Source organism: Brienomyrus brachyistius, chromosome 22 (genome assembly GCF_023856365.1).
Source record: "Brienomyrus brachyistius isolate T26 chromosome 22, BBRACH_0.4, whole genome shotgun sequence".
NCBI lineage: Eukaryota > Metazoa > Chordata > Actinopteri > Osteoglossiformes > Mormyridae > Brienomyrus > Brienomyrus brachyistius.
This window is the reverse complement of record NC_064554.1, coordinates 18,814,106-18,829,321: the sequence shown is the minus strand read 5'-3', so window position 1 is coordinate 18,829,321 and position 15,216 is coordinate 18,814,106. Positions and strand designations below refer to the sequence as shown.

Here is a 15,216-nt window from a genome sequence, read left to right as displayed (position 1 = left end):
TGTCCCATCAAAATGCCACACTGTGCTTAATGATGACGATGGGCTTTGTGAGCGTATTCCGCAGTGCAAAGATTTGTTTATTCTACAATTAAATTTGAACTTTCAAATAAAATTTCCTGTTGCAGTAAAAACAGAAAGTATTCATGCATACAAATTCAAACAGAGTGAAAGATGAACAATAAGTAAAAAGCTGTAAATAATTTATTGATATTTTCTGTTTTTCTGTTCCTTGTTGAATACACATGCTAGCTTACTGATCTCATTTTCTGTTCATATTTTTTAACGTACTGACTGTGTATTTGAATTAGGCGTTTGAGTTTTAAGTGAAAGCACTTTAAATGCTGTTCCTGGTTTATCAGTCTTTACAGACCCTTTAAATGGCGAGTAGCAATCCCAACAGCAGATGATGAACGGCAAACAGCACGCCCCTCCCTCCGCTTTCAGTGCTAGTGAGGGACAGACACACACACACAAAATTAAGGACACGGCCAGTTGTGATTATCGGAGACTTCAGCAATGAGAGAGGGGGAGTCACCTTGAAGTCCCAAACGACCACGGCCCCATCCAGGCCCACGCTGCTGAACCTGCCGACCTTGGTCTTGGGTCCATCCACGATGCGCAGCTGGCTGCAAGGCGAACAGGCAGTCAGAGGTTGGCCTCGGAGGAGGACCCCCGGCTGCTTGGGTCTGGCCGTTTGACTCATGCTGGCACAGCAAATGCAGCGTCACTAACGCTTCTCATCTGCGGCAACCCCTGGCTCAGCACAAGACTTAATGGCCTTTAAAAATGAAGCCTTGGCCTCATACTGTCACAAATCCCCAAAAAGATGCTGCCTTTTTGTCTTTGAACTGCATGTTTAAAATCGAGCGGTTCTGTTAACATCTGGCTCTAGGCATGTGACAAAGTGAGGATATGAAACAAGCCATCCTTACAGACATCCATGTGTGCCCCTCTCAGTCCCCCCTTGAGTCCCCCCGTTCAGTGCCCCTATTACGTGATGGAGTTCTGGTGCAGGCTCTCCAGCTCGTTCTGCTCCTCCTCGGTTATGGCCTTCTTGTCCAGGTTACGGAAGTGCTGCATGGCCGACAGGCCGCCGCGAGACGCCTGCTTGGGGACGTCCAGCTTCTTCACCAAGCTCAGCTCCCTGGGGCCCTTGTAGGAGTACTGGAAAGGGCAGCAGTCGTGACCCTACAGAAAGAAAATCACCACACACTGTCATCTGTTAATGCCAATTGTGGGCATATTTTTAAATTTCATGCATGAAATCATAAAAGGTAAAGCAATTAAACATTTTTCACACAACAAAAGCTATATAAACACTTATTCTGTGTTCTTTGTAGAGCTTATTTATTTGCTACATTTAATGTAGCACTTGGTGATGCTAGGTGGTGTAAATATCCCCAAGTGAGGACATGGTGCAGTGTAGGCATGGATGGCAGACTCCAGACTGGGAACTTTTGACACTGCAAACTGCCATCTGTTAATCCGGGGCTCAGTCCCCTAGGTGGCGCCATTACACAAAGGTGTGATCATCACCATTCTCTGTAGTTATGGCCTGAAAAGGCGTATTTACACCCATTTCATCCAGTATAATGTTACTCCTTCTTGAAAGTGCATTATTCTATCCAGGGGATGCCTTTATAAACATCTGAGAGGCCAGTGTTTCTTATCCTGGTCCTCGGGAACCCACAGATGGTCCATGTTTTTGCTCCCTGCCAACTGGAAGCAAAAATGTGGACTGTCTGGGGGGTCCCCAAGGACTGGGTAGAGAGAGACGCTGTTTTAGACTAGCAGGCGCTGGACCAATGAGCGCAGATGTACGAATGGTCCCCGGGTTACGGTCTTACCGCCGCCACTATCTCCGTCTCACTGACAAACAGGACGCTCAGTTGGGGGAGGAGCTCCGTGGCCAGTTGGGTGACTCTGGGAGACACGAGGGGAACATCAGTGCTCACATACAGCTATAGCATGCTTTTACTGACAATCATACCATCACCTGAGCGGTGATAACAACAGCGTTAGTCATGCACGGCCAGCTCGTAGCACGGTGACTAAAGGCATAGACTGGTGTGCGCACTCACTCTTTACCACTGGGGGCGTCGACCACACCGATGCTGCTGTTGTGGCTAACCCAAGCCAGGCGGTCGCCAGATGGAGAGAAGCTCACGCCGTGCACCCAGCCGCCACAGTCCCTTTGCTCCAGGAGCATCTCCCCGAAAGGCATCTTGGCCCCCCAGGGTGTGGGTCCTGGCCTCTCTTCGATGTCCTTGATGTAGGCGGAGAAAATCCTGTGGTGGAATCACGGCGGACAGCACCGGGTGTTTCAGGGCGGGAAGGCGATTAAAAATGCTGTTCTATGGTCTTCCAAAATACAGATTTTACCAGATTCACCCCAGAATGTATTGACCGTTCCTACTCTACAGTGTCATCGCTGAAGGCCAGTGACTTTGCCTTTTGAAACGCTGATCCAAGGCGCTGTTTACATGTGAACAATGGAGCTGGAGCTTCAACTGCTCGTTGCTGAGGAGCAGCCTTTCTGTGCTTGTGCTGAAGCTGATGGGAAGGTGTATAGTGTTGGAGGAATGTATGACTGGATGTGTCACAGAATGTCTGGAATGCCTAATGAATGGATGGGAAGATGGCTGCCAGTTCTGACCTGTTCATGGGAATTTTGCGTACACAAAAATGTTCTGAGGGCAGAATGAGGAATGAGAGATAGCCAATCAGATTGTACAGAAGGTGGGGTCAAATAACAATCATATGTCTTGATCCTGCCTCCTCCAGTTCATTGTACCCATCTCCTCTACAGTCTGATTAATTACCTCCCTGAACCAATCATTTTTTGTTCTGCCCTCAGAACATTCTTGTGCAAGTAAAACTCTCACTGGCTTCTGACCTGCAATGAAGGTCCGCAGAGCCAGCCGCCAGTAACACATTGTTGGGATGCCAGTCCAGGCTCAGCACAGTGGAGCAGATGGTTTTCTTGATGTGTTTACTGAGCCACCTAGGGAATAGAGGGTAGGGGTCAAAAGGGCAAGGGTAATGAGGTGACTTTTGTAGAGCAGTACTAATAAAATGAGTGAACAGTATTCGCCCAAATCAAATGTCCTGGAGACACACTATTGTAAAGTGCTTCATCAAACTTGCTGTTCCTGGGGGAGCACATAACTGGAATAATTATATGACTGGGTGCGGTTCATAGTTCATAAATCAGCCGACCGGAATACAGCGCTCCCAGTGACTTAGAGGACTCCCAGTGACTTAGAGGACTCACCAGTCATTTTCTTTCTCGAAATAGCATACGGAAATCAGCTTGGCCCCGCTGCCCAGGGCGAACTTGTTCTCCTGCGGGGACCATTTGACACAAGTGGCGGCCCTGTTGATGCGAACCAGCACCAGCGTGGGTTTCCATGCGCCCTCCTTCAGGGTCCACACATAGGCGTTCCTGTCCGAGGCACAGCTCACTATGCGGTTGGACTCTGGTGCCCAGTCAATGCCTGTAAGCATGAACACATTGCAGCGTTAAATGTCATTTTGGACATATAATGGCCATAAGCAGTAGGGGCTGGGTCTCTCATCGGGGCCCCGTTGTAAATGTTTCTAGAAGTATCTGTACAAATGAATGACATCTCAACCAGGGCTTAAATAAGCATAGTGGAACTGCACCCTGGATGACCCAAAGGATCAATCTCCTAATTGTCACAACACTGAGCAGAAGATGGAATTGGACTTGACAACAGTGTTTTCTGGGGGTGTCTGACCTCTTTGTATCTGTCTCATGTCACATGATCATGCAGTGGTTTACTGCAGTGCATGCTGGGAGTTGCGTTCTGTGACTTCAACCGGCCACGTTCTGTCTCTGTCAAGCGGGCCTATGGCACACGGCCAGCACTGCCGTACCTGTGATGCGGCCGCTGTGCTCGGTCAGCTCATGGATTTTGATCCAGTCCTTCCCGCTCTTCTGGTAGATGTGCACCTCACTGCTGTTGGGGCTTATGGCAATTTCTGTAGGGGGAGTTTGGTGTCATTCTAGGGGCATATCAAGAAGCTGGACTAGTCAGTGACATTCTAGGAGCCAAGGATATATTTCAGTGAACTCCTTTCACTAAGGGGATGAGGGGCAGTGTTGTGTGGCTAAGCCTCTGTGCCTGTGATCAGAAAGTTGCCGAGATCAAGCCCAGCCTTGGTCCATCTGCGGGCCCTTGACCAAAGCCCTTAACCCCGAGCTCTCTGGGTGCCGCAACGGGTGGCAGCCCTTAGCTGCCAAGTTTGCTCTTACTGACAGAGAGCACGATGGGGGAGTGAAAAGAGAATTTCCCTACAGGGATCAGTAAGAAGTATATTTAACAAAAAAGAAAAAAAACTAAATTGACAGGCTTCTATAATGATTAACCCAGCTATCTGTAAATAGTAGATAAATGTTTGAAGCTTGCTAGGCTCTCTGCAGGATACAGTGTAATCACCTCGGTCATTAGACCCCCACTTCTTTCCACAAAAAATAGATTAATGGTAAATAAACAGACGTGTGTAAGGGAGGGGCAAATGTAAGATAAGTTTTATAGGTTTCCCTGGTTTCATGGCTGCAAGCAGTTCCTGAAAGTAAGAGGTACAGTGCTATCGTAATAGAGATAAGGAGCACTTAGGCACTGGAGAAGGAGGGGGATGGGGGGGGGATGCATGATAATGCATTAGCAGCATCCTGGGCAGCAGTACGACTGGGCTTCTTGCTGCAGTGGGCTATCCGTGGCCGGCTGGGGGTGGGCGGCTGCACGGGCAGCCTGCAGGCATGCAATTGCCCCACGCAGAAGCGAGACAGGACCAGTTTGCACTTGCGTGTGCGGTCTTTGTTCCAGGCGTGGCAGGACACCGGCTCCAGTCCAAAGCTGTAGAGGGACATGTTTCAACAGAGAGACTCCGGAATGCTGTGCTGTTGGAGGTTCTCTTCTCTGGGACTTTTAATGCCTTAACACAAGGAAAACTGGAGTTGGGGGGAATTATTGACAATTGTTTTTTTTTTCATGTTTCTTGATTCAGGACTACTGAAGTGTTTACAAGTATCAATAAGAAAGAAATATCAGTAAGTAGTAAATTAACAGATAAACGTTATGTTCACACAGTAATAATACCGTAATTATCACACAGTGATAGTAAATCTTAGGCAGTCATTTCTTGTGCCTTGCGATGTAAAGCGCTTTATAACGACCTATTAGTAAAAATTTAGGTATTCAGTTTCTCCATGTACAAAACAATCAAATGTTCTGGTTCAGAAGGCATTTCAGGCACCAAACAGAAGCTTACAGTACACATTTTTCTAATGATGGTCTTTTAGAGCCCTTGAAAATTCCTCGGAACTAAACTTCCTCCCCTACACACCCACAAAACCCAATCCTGTAAAGACAGTTTGTTCAGAGTAACTTTACCGTAATCAAATGCACACTTCTTTATAGCCCTGCTAAATCACAGAGGGGGGCCCTCTGCATTCCCGGCAGAACACACCCTGTCATGCAGTAAAGGTAACCAGCAGGGCTGGAGGAGACGTGCATCTGCCAGGAGCTGCTCTTACCTTGCTGGGTGTTGGGGTGCAAGCTCAGCTCTCCTCTTCACTGGGAGTGGGTGTTTCAGTTCATGGACTCTGGGCAGTCGACACAAACTGAAGTAACCCCGGCAAGCAGAGGCTCCTGGCTCTTGATAAGAGTGGGGAGTGGTTCGTATACAAGCTGGTAGGGAGGGGCGTAATGGGTGTGGTTTTGCAAATAACTACTGGGTGAACACCTGGCATTAGCCCACTGTTTGTCTGGTTAAATTCACCCGCAGGGCTTATATTCGCAGACGACCAATCAGAAATGAAGGTTATTACTATAACTCTACCGTAAATGTCATTATCTGCACATTAGTCTTTGCTTTCTTTCTGGACAATGTCGTTGGCTCTTGCGGCAAACTAATTAAGTACAAACGCCGCTGTCTAAAACGGCAATACGCTCATTAATTATGTGTGTTCATTGGGGGTTTAACATGTCAGTGTTAAAGCTTAAGGGCACTTAAAATTCTTCATGGAAAATTTGAGCTGACGTTTCATGCCATTCAGTGTTTGCAATAGGCTAGAGCAAGTCCTGGACAGGCAATGTCACTGCGCCTGAAGAACCATTTACAAGTATAAGCAGTACGATGTAAATCGAGTGAAAACTGATATGAAGGGCTCTAAAGCAGAGACAATTTTTGATTTTTAAATTCAGTTCTATCAACGTCTTGCCACTTGTGGCTCTGACTGTGCTACGTTTGCAAGCGTTGGTCGGATTATCTTTAAACAAATCATCAGGCAGACAATATTTTTGAACACACTCCTATTGTAAAACGCTGCACTACGGAGCATTTACTGAAAAAGTAGGCCAACTAAAAAAGTCCGTTTCCGTGTCTAATACTTATTGTCTCTCCCCTTTAAAGTCGTTTAGAGTTACATCTTAATCAGTGAATGAGGCACATTGACGTCATCGGCGGTTTCTGATTGGTCCTCAGTAGTTTCCGGTTGGGCTACCGCTCGCGAGCTGTGAAAACAGAGAAGGGGACTTTATATCAGTGACAGTTTCGAGAAGGCCGTACACTTTCTAAAAAAGCGAGACGACAAGGGTAAGCAGATGTACACTTCCATGTTGATTCTGCCTTCAAGAAATCGGTTTCCATTCCGCTGGTCGCACTGTAGATTTAGTATCTCGTGTTCAGTCGCTAACTAGTTGTCATAAGTTGCTTTGCATTACCAAGATGGCGCCCGAATAAGACCATCCGTTTCGAAAAGGCCTCTATAGCCAGTGTTCTCGGTCGTGTTCAGCAGTCGACTCGACTGAGCTTAACTTCGCCGCGCTGTTGGACAATAAGATACGCGTTGGCGCTTCAGAATGACAGCTAGCTCGGGCTCGTGCCGTCGGCTGGCTCCGCTCGTACGTGCGAACGGCGTGGGCCGAGCGGACGGACTGTCGAGCTCGTCCGACATCGAGACCGCTTTTAGTTAAGACTGCAATAGAATTAAAAAAAAAAAAATTGAGTTTCGCTTTACACAGCACAGGTTTTGCACAGCAGATGTCACACGAATTTAGCTTTTCATATCCCATGGCCATGCTACTCTTTGATCGCTCTGCACAAATCACTGTATTGTGGATGTCTTGATATCCTTGATGCCCTTGAATAAGCGTTTTGGGTCTGTGTTGACCTCGTGTATAAAAGAATCACAAAAGCCTCCCAACAGAGTGTCAGTGGTGCAGATTGTCCGCTCTCCTCGAGTTTCTAAAAGCATTGGGAGGTATTTGAGAGGTGGTGCTTCTAGCCTGTGATCCTATACTCTGTAGGTGGGTGTGGCAGGTGGAAGTTTACTGGGCCCCTGTCCAAGGCAGTCTATGAAATGGACCATTTCAATTCGCGCACTCTGCTGATTTGCCTTTTTTCCGCATTTTGGCTGTCTCTGTTTTCAATCTCACCTTAACTGTATGTTAAGCGGCTGTCTCTCTCCATTGCACCCCCCTCCCCATTTCCTCTTTGTGTTTCACTTCCAAGAGACACGCAGACACCTGTGTTTACCCCTGTTCAGCTTGGCTTACTAACAGTTTCGGTGTGCCTTGCTTGTCCTGCGCTGCTTGGCTGGGACACGTGTCTCTTCCAGCAACCCCTTCTGCTGTCCTCCTTTTTAATGGCAGTTATTTTCTTTCATTTCCCAGCTCGCACTGCGGCTGATTCGCGCAGGGCAGCGGCACCATGCCTGCTCCGTCACGTCCCTTTTACCATTCAGTTTTTTTCCCTTTTACTCACCCTGCTTGCCTTTCTTATGATTCCTGTCTGTTTCACCACGTCTTCTTGCACACAGACACTCGTGAGGCTGGTTGTATTTTCCAGACAGGGTTACTTTTTGTTGCTTCCACTGAGAGCTCTCCTTCAAGTGACGGCTTTTTGCAGTCGCGTAAACTTGCATGGTTTTGCTCAGAGTTTCTGCACATGAAGGACGATCTTGACACCGATTTCCCAGCCAGACCTCTCACTCGATTACCTCCTCCTCTCTGCAGGGTTAGGTTGTATCTGGATCCTTCTAGATTGTCGTTTTTGGTTTTGAATTCAGCCGATTGCACAAGAACCCAGATGGCATCTTACAGTGTGCCATGGCCTGACCCCCCCCTGCCCGTCCCCCCACAGCTGCTCTGTGCACAGCCTTGTTCTCTTGCCACAGACCTCGGGCACAGCAAGCCATGGCGTGTGGGAGCGGTGATGGTGACCGCAGCCTGCGCGAGTGTGAGCAGTACGTGCAGCGGCACGGTATCCAGCAGCTGCTGAAGGACTGCATCGTGCAGCTGTGTGCCTCCCGCCCCGAGAGGCCTGTGGCCTTCCTGCGCGACTACTTCCAGAAGCTGGAGAAGGTTGGTGTCCGGGGGGTGGAGACCCCCACATGGGGAGGGAAAGTGGAAGTGGCAAGAGAAGCTGATTGGCTACTCGTGTAGCCGCAACCCATCCCCCAGTGTATTTGCAGGATGTCAGATGAAAGAAATTAGTGCTTGTAGACAGTTTGTAAGACAGTAGGGGGTCTTCACATGCTAACATGCTTCCTTGCTTATTGAAATGCATGGACTTTCAGATGTGTCTGTGCTCAGTCAGCTGCTGTGAAGCAGATGCATGTTTGCATGCGCTTGTGTAGTGTGAAGCAGCCCTGAGCGGCGCGTGTGTCTCCACAGGAGGAGGCCAGGCAGATCGCCGGACAGCAGAAGGCAAACTCTCGCTCGGATTCGCGGGACGATGAGATTTCCCCGCCCGTGAACCCTGGGGTGAAAGCTCGGCGGGGGGCCATCAGCGCCGAGGTCTACACCGAGGAGGACGCCACGTCCTACGTGCGGAAGGTGATGTCGCCGGGCGATTCTCGCACAATCACTCGTCGAATGGCTGTCCGGTTCGCAGGCACGCTGGGTGTGGATCTGAGTTCCAGACAGGACGCTGCTTTCACGTCTCTCGGCAGACTTGTCAGTGTGCATTCGGGGGATGTTTCCTAACTCGCGTTAATGTGTCGTAACGTGTTTCCAGGTCATTCCAAAGGACTACAAAAGCATGGCAGCTCTGGCCAAGGCCATCCAGAAGAACGTGCTGTTCTCACATCTGGATGACAACGAGAGAAGGTACAACGCAGTGGGTTTGTTTTTACGAAGAGCCACATTGTCGCCCCTAGTGCTTCACAGATATACGTATACAAACACACACTGTGCATGAAGACATAGCCACAGAAAGTAAGAGTACAGAGGCTCTTCGGGTTACGAGGGTCTGCATTACGATATTTCTACTATATTAAATAAATTGCATGACATTCATCACTAAATAGGCTTTGTGCTAATAATTTTGCCCAACTGTAGGCTAAGGTAAGTGTTCTAAGCATGTATAAGGTAGGCTAGGCTATGATGTTTGTTAGGTTAGGTGTACTGTATTAAAATGCATTTTCGCCTTACGATATTTTCGCTTTACGATTTATCAGAACGTAACCCCACCATAACCGGGGGGAGGCTCAAACTAAATGACCCTTTCAATTGCGTCTGAAAGGGATTATTTTGTGGGGGGGGGGTTAGGGTAAAGTGATTTCCAGCTACCCCCCTGGCTGACCTGACGAGTTGAGTTGCTACCGGTGCGACGTCGATGGTTGTTCCCCCGAGCTGTTCGATGCAGACTGTTCGCATAACGTTATTGTAAATTTTTGTTGCAGTGATATATTTGATGCCATGTTTTCGGTCACCTACATCGCCGGGGAGACCGTCATAAAACAAGGTGATTTTATTGCTGCTTTCCCCAGGAACTGTAATGCCGAACATTTGTAGTGGAATTTTCTTAATTAGTTGACCTTCCTCTTTTTTCCCCAGGTGATGAGGGCGATAACTTCTACGTCATTGACCAGGGAGAAATGGATGTAAGCCGCTGCCCATCTCCTGCTTGCATATATTAGTAGCTCAGTTTATCCTCGCACCTTTTACCTGGGCGCCCCCTGGTGCCCGTGAGGTGTATTTATGCTTGAAAGTGGGCGGGGTTAGTGTCACTGGCACTTTTTGGGGACGGGGTCAGGTAAGCAGCATCGAAGAACTGGTGTGGTGTTCCTACAGGTCTATGTCAACGGCGAATGGGTGACCAGCATCGGAGAGGGGGGCAGCTTCGGAGAGCTGGCGCTGATCTACGGCACCCCCAGGGCGGCCACGGTGCGAGCCAAAACGGACGTGAAGCTGTGGGGGATCGACAGGGACAGTTACCGGAGGATCCTCATGGTGATAACACCCTCCTGCACCTCACCGCACACAATCGTTGCAATGGAATGTGTACAGTGGTCTTGGGGTGCTTGTTTAATTCAGTAAAAAATATTCCAAATTTATTGGTTTTATAACAAAAATCATTACTTGATTGATTTATTTATTTACTAAAAATACATTTCATGTTAGAAACAACCAGGAATTTTAAGTAAAACATTCATTTGAAACGGTAATAAATTTAAACCCAAATAATTTTTGTAAAAGAGCTGTTCTGAGTCTATCGACATGCAGTTTCATTGAGTGCTTTTTAAATGAGTAACACCTTCGCAATAACATAAAAGGCCAGAAATTTCTGTTTAGTGCCCCTCTGTGAGCCAGTGACTACAATTGCAATTAATAGCAAAATGGCATTAAGAGAACCGAAGGAATCAGTCAAAACAGTTGTGGCAGTTAATAAAAAGAAAATGTCTGCAGAGATGTTAGACATGGCTTGTCAGTGGACTTTTGTTATGAAACCAAAAATTGTAGCATTTAGAATTAAGCAAACTTTCCAAGACTGTCTTTGATAACTGTAAGTGTAGCAAAACTCTTGGCTTTAAATTTTAATTTCCAGGGAAGCACTTTAAGGAAAAGGAAGATGTATGAAGAATTCCTTAGCAAGGTGTCAATTTTAGGTAAGCGCCCTCCCCATACCTTATCGGGCTCCTCGGGTCTGCTCTGCACACGTAGTGCCATTTCCGCAGGATGTCAGCCAAAAAACCATTAATGGACACTTTCGAATTGTGGGGAAAAAAACGTTATTTTATTTCTTTTTTTCTTTTTCCTCAGTTATCCACTAGCCCCTTTAGTTCAACAAGTAGAGCATAACGCCACAGTGGGGTTGGAACCCCAGACCGCAAACACAAATCCTTACCCTTCCCTCTACTGTAAGCAGAGTTCAGGTCCAGAGAGTAAAAGTCCAGACTGGAATTTTGTTTCAACCAGCCAGTTGGACCATAAAGAGTCACAGAGACTCAAGTGGTTGGTTGAAACAAAATCTTGGTCTGGACTTTTACTGTCTGGACCTGAATTACCCAACTCTCTTTTGGATAAGTGTCAGATAAATGAAATGTAGTAAATTTGATTCTCAGAATTGCAATGTAAGCAAGATTTGCGAATGAGTTGATACGTAGGACTTGGTAGCTAGATCTTCTGCAGCTGCTAACTCATGGATAGCCCCTCCATGTTGATGATGACGCATGATACGCTGATCTTAATCTCACAGGATGATGAAAGCTGGGCGTTATTCACAAGGCACAACGCGCCCTATCTGCACTGTCACTGTCATGTTGCTGCCGGAAATTTCCACGGAACTTTAATGGAAACACAGCTTTACGCTGCACGGACTTTTCTGCTAATTAGCTAATTCTGGGCACACGCTTTCCCGGTGTAACACGGACTCGCGATCTAGTTCTGCTCCCTGTCTGTGCAGAGTCCCTGGATAAGTGGGAGCGTTTGACGGTGGCCGATGCCTTGGAGACAGTGCAGTTCGAGGACGGACAGGAGATTGTAGTCCAGGGAGAACCTGGGGATGAATTCTTCATCATCCTGGAGGTGGGCGTCCAGTTTTTACCCAGCAGTTTGTATGCAGTCGTTTTGTTCAAGTAAAGTGCTGTGGGGTGTGATACCAAGTGCGTGCTGTAGGGGGCACTGTGCACAGCAGAATGGTCGTGTTGGTGTGTCCCTGCAGGGCCTTGCAGCTGTACTGCAGCGTAGATCAGAGAACGAGGAGTTCATAGAAGTAGGAAAACTGGGACCCTCTGATTACTTTGGTAAGTTTGAAGTTTAGGTTTTCACATCTCCCATGTCCTGCTCTCTCAAGCTGTGAAAACACAGGCCTGAGTTTTTATTGAAGGAACAATTCTTCACCTCAGCCAGGAGGTGGCGCCACTGCTGGGGCCGTAACCGCTCCCCTCGCCCCCCTTTTGTTCAGGTGAGATCGCCCTCCTGATGAACCGACCCCGTGCCGCCACTGTAGTGTCCCGCGGGCCGCTGAAGTGCGTGAAGCTGGACCGGCCGCGGTTCGAGCGTGTGCTGGGGCCGTGCTCGGACATCCTGAAGCGGAACATCCAGCAGTACAACAGCTTCGTGTCGCTGTCTGTGTGACGCGACTGTCGCCCTTTAACGCGTTTTTATAATCTCTCGCCAGACCCTTTTCCCCACACCCAGCTGTCAAGCCGCATCACTGTGTTATATCTGCTGGTCCGAATTGTACTTAATTGTTTTGTTTTGTTTATTTTGCAATGTTTTATATTATATAAGCTTCACACTCTTTACACAGGGACCACAGTTTCAAGTGCTCTTTATTACAATTTCACAAAAATATTTTAAATTCCTATTTCTGTACAGCAGTTATGCTCCTCTAGGTACAGAGAGAGAGAGTATTTTTAATGTCCGTTCTCGAAGGCTGAAGTGCCCTTTGAGTAATCTGGATTCTTTTGTAGTTTTATGATCCGTTGAATGAGATCTGGTTGCTTGACACAAATGGCCATTTCAGGTGATGGTTTTTAGGTACTGCTGTCATTCCTGTGCTATGGGACCATAGTGAGTTTGTTTTGCTTCATTCCTGATTGGAGGTAAGAACATCGCAGGCTTCCGTTATTCCTCCTCTGTCACACTTCTTTTCTAGAACATTCCTCCTTTTTGTTCACCCGTCATGTTTGTTTGCACAGCCACGGGGGGGGGTTGTAGAGTTGCGTGTGCATTTGTTGCACCGCTTGTGCCAAATATTCCCTCGTATCTATGAATACGAGTCCCACCTCCCAGCATGATTAATGCTGTAAGCTGATAGGCTTGTTGGTAACGTCTAGGCTGTTGATACCAGCAATATACGCTTGATTCTCTAAAAGAATGGTTTTCTTTCGAGGGAGAAAATAGGCCCTAGAGTTGCGGAGCGACCAAGGCTGCAGAAGACTGTCAGAGTGACACAGGGCAGGGTGCGTGCCAGTTTGACGCACTGCACACACCATACACCCAGTCTTCCCTCTCTGTAGACCCTAAACACAATGCTAGTTTCATAAAGGAACAGGCAACTGATGAGGGAAGCATCTGAATTGCATCGTGTCAGAATGGCAACAGGCTTTTGCCGGTATCTACCAGCCCGTGCTGCCTGCCTGCATGCAGAACCACAGCTGGGCTCCGGGCCACCTCTGTGTGGCACCTCCTCCCCGCTGCTCCTCTCTCCCACTCCTCCAAGGCCTTCAAAGCATTTTCACACAAGGCAAAGTCGAGTGCAGGGGTCCTCATTGAGTCTTAATATGCGTTGGTCTCATGTTTCTCTGTGCACGCTGGATGAAAGGCGCTATAAACTGTTCACAGCTGCCTCTGTAGGACTCGATAGAGGAGAGCGAGGGAGGGCATTGCGTACGAGGTTGCTAAACAACTGCCTCCATATAAGGATGAAACCTATAGAATCTAATCTTGTATAAAAAAAAAACCCATTTCTATATATTTTAAATGTCTATGTCAGTCTGGCTGTAGGTATAATTTTACTCAATAGATCACCAGGAAAATTGAGACTAGCCTAGTCTCAAGGATACAGGATAACTGAGCTTTGAATGCTGGAAGTTTGTCAACATTCAGGGTGACGGTTCTGTCCTGTCCGCTTTGATGGATACATCTGTTCACACGTCTGGGTATTCATTTCTTTTATTATTTTTTTTTAATCAAAGTGTTGCATATTTTCTCACAAGCAGCTGACGAAAAAAATAAAGCCGTATTTAAGCAAAATTTCTTTCTGTCTTCATTCTGTCACAAGCTTGATGCTGTGATTGATTATTTTCCTTTTGAATGGTATGGGTGGTTTTCTGACTGGTACCCACAGCGCCCCCAGGTGGCACCGGCGATCAGGCTCACCCTTCTCACTCGCATGCTGCTGCTTTTGCATTCAGTTCAGAGAATTCTTTCCTCCTTCTTTCACCCATGTGGCACTTGACTGCTTTGGTTTGTTCTGAATTGCTGTTCGGCCCAAAACATTTGAGTACCGCTAATCTACGTGGTTATTTGGTATGATTGTTGGTTCCAGCATCTTCCAAATGGTCACCTTTGCTACACTGTCTAGAGTTTATAGAAAATAGTCTGATGAACAAAAAAAAAAAAAAAACATCTGATCCATAGCATTTCTGTGGCCGAAAATATCATGTTAATGAGAGAGGAGAGAAGCAGATGGTGAGGTGAAACAAACGGGCAGGCTGCAGGCATGTGACCGTTCAGTACAACAACGCCATGCGAGGTGGCTTTTCACAAATGTAGGTAAAAGTGAATGTATGCATGCGTTATATTTCTTGTTTTGAATGGCTTTGAAGGAAACGAGTTCTAAAGAGAGAGATGGCAAGTGTGTCTGCGGGTTTGCAACCAATTATTGGTCAACCACATCATTATCCTTACCGAGGGCCACGAGCTGCAGCTACTGAATGAAAGACGGAGATCTTTCTGCCTGCTTTATGGTCTGCACCTGGGTGATGGTACGTGGAGCCTCGAAGCAGAGATGCTGCTCTTTCATATCAAGAAGAGTTGGCTGAGGCGGGTTGGAGCATCGCATAAGGATGCTACCTGGATGGTGTCCAGGATCACTGTTCCGGGGCAGTCCCAAGACATGCTGGGGGGGTTGTACTTCGCAGCTGGCTTAGGAATTCCTGGGGGTCCCCCTGAACAGGCTAGACTCTGTGGCCTTGGAAGGAAGCCTGGCTTTCTCACCTTGGCCTTCTCCTCTTTCTGCTAATCCGCACTTTTCTACATGCCATTCACTGATTTTTCAAGTGGCCGTGGATGGCTTATTGCCAATGCGTATGCTGAGTATGTGAGCACAGAAGAAGGTTGATGCTTTTCACTTTCTCTAAGACTCAGGAGTAAGGGTGTAGGTTTGAGGTCAACATTGGTAGGGACCAAAACAGTCGCGCACCCCACCCTACCCCATATTCAAATCCATGCC

The 15,216-nt window shown here is 47.5% G+C and overlaps 2 protein-coding genes across 3 annotated transcripts; one reads left to right on the top strand and one right to left on the bottom strand.

Annotated features, from left to right (window-relative positions):
• Nucleotides 1-56: 56 nt before the first annotated feature.
• On the bottom strand, nt 57-5,700 carry zgc:86896 (uncharacterized protein LOC415190 homolog). 2 transcript variants are annotated; one of them, XM_048992328.1, is made up of 10 exons: nt 5,564-5,700; nt 4,834-4,962; nt 3,901-4,005; nt 3,275-3,497; nt 2,897-3,004; nt 2,082-2,288; nt 1,848-1,923; nt 995-1,188; nt 536-626; nt 57-446 (listed from the first exon to the last, which is right to left on the bottom strand). In XM_048992328.1, the coding sequence occupies exons 2-10, from the start codon at nt 4,895-4,897 to the stop codon at nt 441-443; spliced, it is 1,074 nt and encodes a 357-aa protein (XP_048848285.1). In that variant the 5' UTR covers nt 4,898-4,962; nt 5,564-5,700; the 3' UTR covers nt 57-440. The 2 variants fall into 2 exon arrangements, with proteins under 2 accessions (XP_048848285.1, XP_048848286.1); XM_048992329.1 differs by having other exon boundaries at nt 4,834-4,978; nt 5,564-5,680.
• Nucleotides 5,701-6,498: 798 nt separating this feature from the next.
• Nucleotides 6,499-14,015, top strand: prkar1aa (protein kinase, cAMP-dependent, regulatory, type I, alpha (tissue specific extinguisher 1) a). The gene is made up of 11 exons (XM_048992327.1): nt 6,499-6,624; nt 8,207-8,393; nt 8,706-8,867; nt 9,049-9,140; nt 9,716-9,777; nt 9,870-9,916; nt 10,107-10,265; nt 10,861-10,921; nt 11,719-11,840; nt 11,977-12,058; nt 12,220-14,015. The coding sequence occupies exons 2-11, from the start codon at nt 8,226-8,228 to the stop codon at nt 12,390-12,392; spliced, it is 1,128 nt and encodes a 375-aa protein (XP_048848284.1). The 5' UTR covers nt 6,499-6,624; nt 8,207-8,225; the 3' UTR covers nt 12,393-14,015.
• The last annotated feature ends 1,201 nt before the right edge of the window (nt 14,016-15,216 follow it).